General features: G+C 43.7%; 1 protein-coding gene across 1 annotated transcript in view; it reads left to right on the plus strand.

The window, feature by feature from the left end:
* Window positions 1-8,314, plus strand: part of LOC131329398 (uncharacterized) — a 35,712-nt gene extending 27,398 nt beyond the window's left edge. The window contains exon 6 of the mRNA XM_058362500.1: window positions 7,840-8,314. Coding sequence (XP_058218483.1) covers window positions 7,840-7,927 — 88 coding nt within the window. The 3' untranslated portion in view covers window positions 7,928-8,314. The remainder of the gene's footprint in view (window positions 1-7,839) is intronic.
* The last annotated feature ends 3,648 nt before the right edge of the window (window positions 8,315-11,962 follow it).

Consider the following 11,962-nt stretch of genomic DNA (forward strand, 5'->3'; position numbering starts at 1 on the left):
TTATGCATTAGTATACATTGTGCATATTGTATGTTTGAAAGCAGGTATAATCAACTTCAAATCAATGGCTATCAAAGCATAATATGTGTCAAGCGAGGAAGCATACATCAAGTATCGAAAGCAGGAATGTATCATTTTTCGAAAGGTATACCTGAGATCTATGGGCCACCGAAGATGGAGTTGGCGCTGGATAGCGCAAGTCCAATGGCAAACCACTTGCCGCTCTTCTCACTGCATTCTCTAGTGCAAGCATGCGACGAACAGCTTCGTTCGCCCACTCAGTTGGTACCTGTAATAGTGAATTAAGAGTTATCAGGGCAATTCAGCGATAATTCAATTCTAGTGACATGCAATGAAAGGAAACAACAATGTCTTACTGGAACAATAATAGGCGTAGGCTCAACTCTGGCAGGGGCTAGATGTAGCTCGGCTGGATTGCCCTGAGAGTCTACCACTGCTATCTTCCACAGCTCTGGTGGCTCGCCTCTCACTGGTCCGCTCAAGCCTCGTCTCACACGGCCTTCGCCACCACTCTGTCTCTCTCCTGCAGCCCTTCTCTCCTCCGCAGCTCCATGAGCCTGACTTCGGACCTCTCTGAACTCCCGGATTCTCAGTGGCCCTGCCAAACGCTCCCTCTGGTATGTTGCATAGTCCATGTCAAGTCGCAAGTGGCATGTCAGGTCGGTGTCAGGGTGTTTAAACGTCTCCTGCTCAGCCAATGTGTACTCCCCTGTGTGTGAGGCCCGTGGTGGAAGTGGCCCCGACACTTGGAACTTAATGAAGCCGAGCGACTGGCGTGTCACCCTGATCTCCCAAGTACCACTGCCAACCAAAGGCTGACTCCAGCAACACTCTGCTAGCCATCACAACCCTGCTCCTCGCCAAGTACTCGAGCTCTGGCCCTGCCGCCCTCCAAGGATCCCACTCCATTTGCGCACAGGACAGGGAAACATGCAAGAATTGATCAGCAACAGCATTAAAGCAATACAAAAGGGACGTGTACTTTGTTTAGTCAAGTTTAGTGATTATACCTGTGAGGGGCGGAGCTCGTTTAAGTATATCCGAAAGCCATTCAGATCACCCCTTCCTTTCTTCTCCCCCATGTTCTTCTTGCTCCAAATGTGTGCACACGGGAGAATTCCCAAGTCCAAGCTTTTGGATGCTTGACGGCACATGTTCAAAACCTCGTAGGCCCAGAGCTGCATGGTTCACAAGCAAATCAAATCATCAGTGCATACAATAATACGATCAAGCAGGTTATGTAATCAAATGGATACAAGTGTAATCTGAAATTATGCTTTACTCTATGGAAATCATACCTCCCAGATTCTCCAATATCCAGCAGTGCTCATCTCCGTCCTCAACGAGTCGCCCAAAAAACCATAGGCCGCGCCCAATGCCGCTCCATCCCAATCAAAGCGTGAGACCGTCCTCAAATCTCTCAGTGCAGGCAAGTATGACAAGTGAACCTTATTGCGTTGATTCGGGTATAAGGTCGCGCCAAAGAGGTACAACAGGTACGCCCGGGCCATCTGCTCCTCTTCCTGCTCGGTTGTCACCTTCTTCTTGAGGTATTTGGTGAACTGCCCATACCTCGCCATCCCTTCTTCAATCTTGGGCGTTTCTCCAAAGAACCACTCCAGGGCCGCTGGGTCTTCGTGAATGCCCGAGTCAAATGGGATAGGCTTGCCCCCAACTCTCAAACCAGTGATCGCTGCAAAGTCAGCAGGTGTCACTGTCATCTCCCCGGGCAGTAGGTGAAAGGTGTTGGTAGTGTCCCTCCACCTCTCTGCAAGTGCTACTAGAACGGCATGGTCATTTCTGGCCGGAGTAAGCGTCTGGATGAACTCTTTGAAGCCTGTTTCATCCACTAACTGCCTCACCCTGGTGGGCAAACCCTGGTATAGCGCCAAAGAGCTACACGTGCCTCCAAAGCCACGGATATCCCTCTACCTCGCTCTCTCCTATGTCGGTCACAAAACAAAAACAAGCAGCGGAAGGATATGTCAGCATGCAAGGCTTTCATTCTCAAGTTTTAGGTAATCAATGCAGCCTGGCAACAGATGATTGGTTCAAGTTATTATGTTACATGCATGGTATTCAATGTCAAGATCATGGTATTGCAATTTGGTCTTTTCTTTCGAGGATCCGTATATGTTTTAACATTCAAGCACGAATGGGCAAATTCAAATTTAAAACTACAAAGAAAGTTTTCTAGGAATTTACCTCTGTCCAGCTGCTCGGGATGTGGGTCTCCGGGTCTCTCAAGACGAGCTCGGAGTCCTACTCCATCCACCGTGGCCCCGCAAAGCCCAATGGCACAAACAAGTGCGGCGTAGGTGGCATGTACCCCTCTGCTGTAAAAGGGACACGAGTCAGACTCTCTGCCTCTGACACTGCCGTCACTCTGGGCCCGTACACCCTAGCTCCGATCCTCTCCTCGGCCTCCATGCCTCTCAGGACCTCCTCCTTCTAGGCTCTCTCTCTCTCTTGGCTCTTGCCGCGGCCTCCGAGGCTGCTATCACCCTCTCTCGCTCCTCTGGGCTTCCAAAACAGCAGCCCCTATCGCGGGATTATCCTCCAAAAGTTTGGCAAGTTGTTCGTCACTCAGGAGCTCTGCGACATCCTGTTTTCGTGATCGGCCTGTGGCCCGACGATGTCGCCGCTGGCCGGAAGAGTACATCCTCCTCTCTGTACACAAACAGAACCCCCGTGCTCTCTTCCTCCTCAGCCGTTACACCCTTGCCTCTCGCCGGATCTCTCGGCGGAGACCCACTCGGCCCAACGCCATCACCACTAGCACCACTGCTGCCGGCACCTCCAGAATCACCACCAGTCACCACCGAGCCGCTCACGGCCATGCTTGGGTCTAATGGCTCAACTCCGGGCCCCGCTGCCCTTGGATCCTCCATTGCGTGACGATCTGGCTCTGTCGCGTGATGCTCACCTCCTGCTCACGGCCTTGTACGCCATCGCCGCCGCCTGTTACCACTGCACCAGTACCCAAGACAGCTTCCATTGGCCGTTGGTCTTCTATTTCGACCTCCATTGGTCCTCCTTGGTCTTCCAGGCGATCAACCACTTCTCCCTTGTTACCGCCATTGCCATGATCTGCCATGGATGGGTGAGTGAGTTTAGGGCTTTTGATTTTGGGAGAAAATCAAGGGTTTGGGAGAGTTTTGAGAGGAGTTTGAGGTTTGAGAGAAGTTTTGAACCAACTGGAACTGTTTCTGTAACGTCCCCGGGAAGTTTAAAGGCGTGGAACAGGTGTGGGCAGGGTCTGGGCTCTTTCCAGACCCAAGCCCTGACAGGAAACCCTCGCGAGACGAAGTGGATCTGTCGCGCGATGGTCCAAGTGGGCCTCCAGGCCCAATCCAGCTCCCGGACAGGCTCGATCATGTTCGTCTTTCATACGAAGGCCCATCGTCTCTTGGTATGGTACCGCAGTAATTTTGATGGTCGTCATGAATTAAATGACTTTCAAATTGAGCACTTTTTGAATCCCCAGCAGTGGTCCGCCCGCACACAGTCCAATTGACCAACTTTCAATCAAGGACGATCCATCCGTCCAATTTCAAATCAGGGACGATCCATCTGTCCATTTTCAATCAACGACGATCCATCCGTCCATTTTTAATCAACGACGATCCATCCGTCCATTTCAATCAAGGACGATCCATCCGTCCATTATCAATCAAGGATGATCCATCCGTCCATTTTCAATCAAGGACGATCCATCCGTCCAATTTCAAATCAAGGACGATCCATCCGTCCATTTTCAATCAAGAACGATCCATCCGTCCATTATCAATCAAGGACGATCCATCCATCCATTTTCAATCAAGGACGATCCATCCGTCCAATTTCAAATCAACGACGATCCATCCGTCCATTTTCAATCAACGACGATCCATCCGTCCATTTTCAATCAACGACGATCTGTTCGTCCATTTTCAATCAACGACGATCTCTCCATCCATTATCAATCAAGGACGATCCATCCGTCCAATTTTCAATCAACGACGATCCGTTCGTCCATTTTCAATCAACGACGATCTATCCGTCCATAATCAATCAGCGACGATCCATCCGTCCGCTATCAATCAGTGACGATCCATCTATCCATTTTCAATCAACGATGATCCATCCGTCTATTTTCAATCAACGACGATCCGTTCGTCCATTTTCAATCAGCGACGATCCATCCGTCCATTTTCAATCAAGGATGATCCATCCGTCCATTTTCAATCAAGGACGATCCATCCGTCCAATTTCAAATCAATAACGATCTATCCATCAATTTTCAATCAAGGACGATCCATCTGCCCAATTTTCAATCAACGACGATCCGTTCTTCCATTTTCAATCAACGACGATCCGTTCGTCCATTATCAATCAACGACGATCTATCCGTCCATTGTCAATCAGCGATGATCCATCCGTCCGCTATCAATAAGGACGATCCATCCATCCAATTTTCAATCAAGGATGATCTATCCGTCCGATATCAAATCAACGAAGATCTATCCGTCCAATTCTACTCAATGACGATCTATACGTCCATCTTATTTATTCCCCAATGGAGTTTATTCAAGGATTGATCCGTTCTCCGATCCATTGGTGCACGATTTTTGTATATACTCGTTTGCATTTTTCATTTTATCAGCTTTTGGGTAAATTGGATGGGTGTCTAGAAATCTTTGACGTTACCCATACCAGTCAATGGTGCTCCACGTGCTGTCAAAGAGGGACTACTGTAGACACCCCAATCTGGTTTCCCAATTATTTTACTTTGTTTTTAGGTTTCTTGTTTCCCCAATGATGAATCAGATAAAATACAGTCTTGAGAGTGGAATGGTTTGAGCTTGAAGTGAGTGGAGCCCGTCCTAAACCCAAAAAACCCTAAATCAAAACCCTGACCTTAGGTTTGACCATCGCGCGATCTATTGGATCCCTCGCGTAATGCTTCATCTTGGTCAAACTCAAAGCCTTGACTGTTGACCATCGCGGGGCTAGCTTCACCATCGCGCGATGAAGTCACTCCCTCGCGCGATGGTCAACACCTGTCACTTTCACCTTTTTCCAGCTGGATTGTGTGATGATCAGGGGGCTACGGTCCTGAGGAACCCCGTTTTTGTCAACTAAACAGTGTTCTGCAGGTGCATGGGTTGCACCACCCTCACAACCACTCCCATCACCTTGTTGGACTCTTTTTCCATCAAAGGAAGCTGACCAGCCTTGTTGGCTGGTTGCTAGGCCAAGTTCTCAACCCACCTTGCACCTCTCTTCTCCTATATATACCCCATTGGTCTTCCAAGACTAAGGTTACCATTTTTCTCAAGCAAAAAAGACCCTACAAGCCCAAATACACTTCATATCTCTTCATTCTAACCACCTTCATATACTTATTTTCCAAGCTACACCACCTTGTTCAAACCATTTTCAAAACACTCAAGCAAAGGTATAATTCCATATTGTTTACTGTTTTGATCCCTGAGCGGGGCTGGCAGGGCCAAGGTTGGTAATCTATACCATTCTTGGTCCTAAAGTCAGCAAGGTTACAAGAAATTGTGCACTGGCACTCCCACGCGCAATGGACCCATACACGCGCGCGACAGTTCTCGTCATCGCGCGATGGTCCTCGTGGGGATGGGAAGCTAGTTTATTTCCTATTTTATCAGTGTTATGAATAACTGTGAAGCATGACTTAAATTGATTCACTGTTTTGCATGATAAAATTTGTAGTTTAACTTAGAACTCTTATTCAATAGCCTGGGAATGCCCCTGGGTTGCTTCTAAACATGTCTCAGAGCCCAGGCGTGCAAAGCAATTCCTGGAAGTCCAGTCATGACAATCGCGCGATGCACTGACTCCGTCGCGCGATGGTCGGCTTGTTTCCAGCAATTGCCCTTGCATGGGCAACTTGGTCTAAAGTCCTCTATTTTAATACCCCCACTGTTTTGGGGTTGTATTTTATTCCTGTTATCCCTGTTTGTAATAATTATTTATCTTCAGTATATATAAACTGCTTGGTTTAACCCTGGGTGTGCACTGGTCCTTCCAGAGCCCAAAAGGGGATGAGATTCAACCTGTTGGTAAGACATCAACACTCGCGCGATGGAATGGGAGTGTCGCGCGATGGTTGACTTGCATGTACGAAGTTCCATGCATGCAAGTTGGCCGTTGTTCGCGACAATTTCAAACCAAGGCACTATTTTGATATCCAGTCGCAGTTTTGAATTTTATCTCATGTTTTTGTTTAATATTTCATCCATCCATGCAGTTCTCATACCACATGCTGCAAAGGTGTTACAGTTTTAAATCCCCGATTAACTGTTCCCCCGTCCTAACTGGCTAAAAATTGTTTAATAAAAAAAGAATCGCAAATATTTTCGCAAAATGCTTAAGTAGAGACCAATCTCCGAATTGGGCGAGAGGGGTGCCTTAAGACCCTTCCCCTCTCGTAACTTGGCTCCCAAACCCAAATATGGTTATGACGGACTGGTTCCTTAACTTTTTCAAATCAAATAGCACGGCAGGTGCTTCGAAATACGGTTCCTTGGGTGTCGGACCTTCAAAACCCAAGTGGCGACTCTATATTTTGCGAGCGCTCGCCGTCCGCGCACGCGCTCCCTCGATTTTTGAGTCCTCGCGTTTGGAAATCCGAAAATTTCCAGAGGGCATGCTGCCCACACAAGTTACACTAAAATAGTCTAGTTAGGCAACGCCGTCTTGAGTCTAATAGTAATGGACACCCAAACAGAGGTCTGACCTCTGCACTTGCAGGTTTAACTTCCATGTTGTCTCTCTCTCCAATTGCTTTTGATTTGTCTTATCTGTATACTGGTACCAAAACAGCTTTCGTGTCCCGAAATAGAGGGGTTTCCACCTCTTTACGGCGGGGACACAAAATGGACACGTAGGGGACACAACACATATAGGGACACAGCTCCTTAGGTGTATAAAACCTTGTAGCTTAACATAACAGCCCTTTTATTATTCTACATTATGCTATTATGTACAGTAGGGCTATAAGTATGGGCCTTAATTTTTCAAATGGGCATGGGTAAAGCTCCCACAAATATTTCCAATAATAGCACAACTATGCTTAGAATCTGACTATTCCATTGGATCAATCAAACATGGCTATTAGACATACACTTAACAAATAAATAGATGACCAAGTTATATATAGTATGAGGCTTTTTCTCTCTTTAAAAGTTTAGAACTGTGCATTAATCATCCCATGCGGTGAATTTTTTCATTTTCATTGATTGTGTTGTGGGTGGTTTCGGAGGGATGTGGGGTGTGGAATTGGATGTGAATGAGTTAGCTTGAGGATTTTGATTTTGGCTGGATAGACTTCTGTGGCAGGGTGAGATAAGTGTGTTTTCCGGCTTTTCTGGTATGGGTTCTGTGGTTGCTTTATGTGATGTTTGGTTTGCGTTTCTTTGTTTCTATTGCTGATTTTATGTTGTTGGGGGGCTGCTGCTCTGTTTGCTGTCTTTCGGCCGTTGCATCTAGTGGTGTGATTGTGGTTTTTGGCTACTCATGTCTGCTATTGCTGCTCTTAATTTTCTGGATCGCTTGGCCGATCTATGCTGATGTTTTTTGGGTGAGGTATGCTCTTAATTATTGGTAGTGAAGTCCTATGGCATCTCTTGTGGTTAAGGTGGAGTTGGTTCCTGCTTTTGGTTGCTTCTATTAGGCCTGGTGTTACTGGTATTGTATTTTGAGTTAGGTCATCACTTGTGTCATTTATAGATTAAGTTTCCATAGTGTTTTGTGTTCTATTAATATCATAACCAAAATACTTTATCATACTTTTTATGAGTGCAGATTGAATATGCATAAGGTTGGTAGCGAGGAAGATGGTATATATACGCTCTTTTATGAAGATTTTTTGTTTGGATATATGTTTCTATGAAGACTCCTCTTTTGGATGAAGGTTCAAGTCTTTTTTTTTTTTTGGATATATGCTTCTATGAAGACTCCTTTTTTGGATGAAGTTTCGAGTCTTCTTTTCTGGATACATGCTTCTAAGAAAACTCTTTTTTTTGTTGAAGTTCCGAGTCTTCTTTTTTCATTTTAATGATGCTACCGAACTATGATGAACATATATGGTATATATTGTCTACCTTTCATGTTTTTGTTATGGGAACATTGATGCTTTATATCTTATGGTTGAATGGACACATTTGGTGTAGAATACATAGTTTTTGTGGTTAATGGATGTCTAGTTTGGTTCATGATTATATTGGTTTATGAAGATGTGTTGGCTATTATGGTGTAATGTATAATTCATTTGTTTGGATGAGTATTGAATTCTAAAATGAATAGGATAATATTGTCTTGTAAGAAGAGTGTTAGTGACAACTGATTGGCTTTAATTTGAAAATTTAGGTGACAAAATATTATTATTTTTAATTAATTCCTTCGGTGAGGAAACTTTTTTTGTCACCTATGCACTTACCTTGATCAATTACCTGCCACAATTAGTGACGAAATTGAAAATGGGTGACAAATAATTATTAGAATGGTGACGAAATGTTTCGTCGTCAAAAAGCATAATAGGTGATGAAGAAAATTTTGTCACCAGATGATTTTTTCATGACGAAATTTTTTGTCGTCAAAAGACATTATAGGTGACGAAAAGCAAATTTCGTCACCAGGTAGGAATCCTCGACAATCTTTAGTCGACAAATTTTTTTTCGTCACGCATACTATTTGTGACGAAATACATGCAATTTGTGACAATTTTCATTCGTCACCTAATGCAACTTTTCTTATAGTGATTGTACGAGTAAGTAAACACATAAGAGTTTGAGATTGAGTGAATGCCTTTTTTTGATTGATTTAAATCTTATTGTCAAGTATTAGCAATTTTATTCCAGTAAGGGTTTACTTAATAATTTTGTAATCTTTGGGTAAGTATGTAGTCTAGGAAATGTTACGTGTCCATTGGTTAACGTAATTATGTTGAAGGGTCAAACCTAATTCCTAAGGTTATTAGTAGAGAGGTAAAGTGTTCACTTTATTTTGTTTCCAAGAAGTTCATTTCTTTTCTCTCTTTTTTTTATTTTTTATTAGGTTTTAAATAATAACCTACCAATTTCACAGATTCAATAACTTTTGTTAAACTAATGTATTTTTATGGTTTCATTAAATTATCATGCCAGTCTAGTTTTCCAACTAGATCTTGTTATAAAATTTTATTGTGTCTTGCACTATCTTAATGGGTTTTCTACTTTGATAATATTTAGTGTACTCTTATATTCTTAACTTATACTAAAATCTTAACTTTCTTATATAGAAAAGTATACTGGTTTTTACTTAGGTTGGTAGTATTAAGTTTATTAAATATGTACTGTTTATACATATTTCTCTTAAGTAAAATATTATGTTTTCTTTTTAGGACTTCACTATCTTTCTTTTTTAAAAAAAGAAAAAAGAATAACATCTTATCCAATCTGGATTGAAATAGTTACACCATGTATTTGACATTCGTAAACATTAAAGGTTAATACCACGTACATAACAAGGCAAGTGTATACAGTAGAGTAAAAACCATATTTATGGTCCACTTATAAAAGCAATAAACAATTTGGGATTAAATCCGTAAGCATACAAAGTTCAGGGTTAATAGTGTAATAACAGCTTAGTTTCAACTTTCAATATAAATCCAGTAACGAAAAAACAAAGGAAACAGAGTATAGCTTCTGTCTTTGTCATTTCGACATGGAATCCAATCCTCGTCCCTTCTAAGCATTGAAACTAACATATAGGAGTAATAGTATAGTTAGGGGAGAGTAGGGAATCGATTATCCTACCTCGGTTCAGGCCGAAAAAGTGGGTAACAGGTTTGGATGGCTTTGGAAAAATCGGAGAAGACACCGGAGCAACGGGATGCCGAGGGTGATTTTCGGGTAATAGGGGATTGGTTCGGAGGTTCGCAAGGTTGTGCTAGAGTAGGTGTAGCACGGATTATTGTTCGAATGAGTGTAGAACTGGAACCCACTTCGTATTCTCTCTCCAAACCACCGTTGTTGGACCTTAGAAGCTTTTCTTTCTCTTCTATTCTTCTCTGAATTTTCAGTGGTGTGTGGTGTGTTTGTAATCTGATTTTCGGAGAGCAAAAGAAGGTATTATGGGAGAGTGGAGAGAGAGGAGGGAACATTGGTGAAGATGAGGGGAGCCGTTTATGGAGGGTATAAGGGCTATAAGACTTGAGTTGATTAGTATTCTTTCTTTTCTTTTCTTTTCTTTTTTCCCCATCTAGAGTTCATCTGTATAATGGAATAAAATAAATAGAATACAGGAGTTTACGGATTATAAATAACTACTAAAGGCCGAATAGAGTTGGGCCGGACCGAGGGGTCCTACCAATGGTTTGTAGCCCAGTGCAATGACCCGTCGCCTGATCCTTCGGGTCGGTCGTAACAGGTTGGGTCGATCACTCGGGTCGGTTTGCCCCGCGAGGACATGGAGCTGCTTCCTACCATTTCTGGCAAGGCCTGGAATGTCTAAGAAGGAAGAAGGTTATTCATGACGTCAGAAGAACGTGTCATAGGTCATGGTTACCCTAGCTTGGAGAGCAAGTACGTTCACCTATATAAGGAGAAGGATAAACCCAATGAAAGACACGCAACCCTACATCTAAGAAATACACCCTCTCTCTCTTGTTTACTGACTTGCTCATCAGAGGGGCAAGAGATGGCCAACTGCCTCACGCCTTGGTGCAGGATCGCAGCGGAGCAAAAGAGGGACGCCACTGAGAAGCCGTGGAGAGAAACCACCACACCACAATTGGCACCATTGCTAGGGATAATTTTCCTATACATTGGTTTCTTGACACGTTCGGTTTTCTTTCCTTAGACGTTCGGTATTCATTTCGATAAAAATGGTGGAAATCCATGACGGTGAACGGCCATTCCAGGCCGTAAGCGATGAAGACATCAACGGGCCTAACGGTCCCACTCCCTCAAAACCAGATCCAAGCATCCACTGGAACGAGATTACAGTTCTGGAGCCACGCTCTCGGATGAGGCCCCGGCGGTTTTGAGGAATGACCCTCAAGTTCACGAGTATCTTCACCTGCTTAACGACCGAATGGCCAAGAAGGATAGGGTGATCAACGCTCTCCGGAAGGATGTTCAAATGGTGGCCGCGGCGATTCGACTCCGTACTCCGTTGCCAAGCCGAGATCGATATAGGTCTCCTTTTCCACGATGGGCCGAGGGGAAGAGTGCCCATGTCAAGGAACGCCTGGGCAAGCGTATGGCCCCGTATGACGAAAGGATTCTGAGTCTTTCCCCATACCAGTCTCAGGCGCAAGGCGATGTCAGGGATTGTGGTCTGTCGTTTTCGCACCAAAAATATAATTTATAAAACAGGGAATTAACAATTATCCCGAAGAATAGCAGTTAAGTCCGAGATCGTCCACGGAGAGTAAAAAGCTAAGTTGCAGTAGTTTCAATTAATTTCTAATTTAATTCTGAAACTAAAAGAAAATTGGATTTTGATTTGGATTTGATTAACCTAAAATTAAACTAGAATGCAAATTAAAGGAGTTGTAAGCTGATGAGAGAAGGGACTAGGGTTTCCGATTCAGTCTCCCCTTGTAACACAATTATTTCGAAACCTAGGGTTCACATTCAACATTCAACCAGATCACCGTAGGGTAGCGATTCCTATCGATAATCCCCAAAAATATAATCAAGATTCGTACTCCGTATAGGTTATCTCAACACGGCACGGATCGTCTCATTGGATTTAACCACGGCACGATCCGTCTCACGTCGTATAAACTATCTCAAAACCTATCTCGAAACATTCAAAATCATTGCATGACAGTGCTTGAAACCATTGATACAAACACATTCGAAGATTGGAAAAATATAGAACTTCATAAAAAATTATGAATCGATCAAGTCACACAATCAAGTTGAATATAAAACCCTAA

The sequence above is a fragment of the Rhododendron vialii genome, chromosome 1a (assembly GCF_030253575.1).
Source record: "Rhododendron vialii isolate Sample 1 chromosome 1a, ASM3025357v1".
Classification (NCBI taxonomy): domain Eukaryota; kingdom Viridiplantae; phylum Streptophyta; class Magnoliopsida; order Ericales; family Ericaceae; genus Rhododendron; species Rhododendron vialii.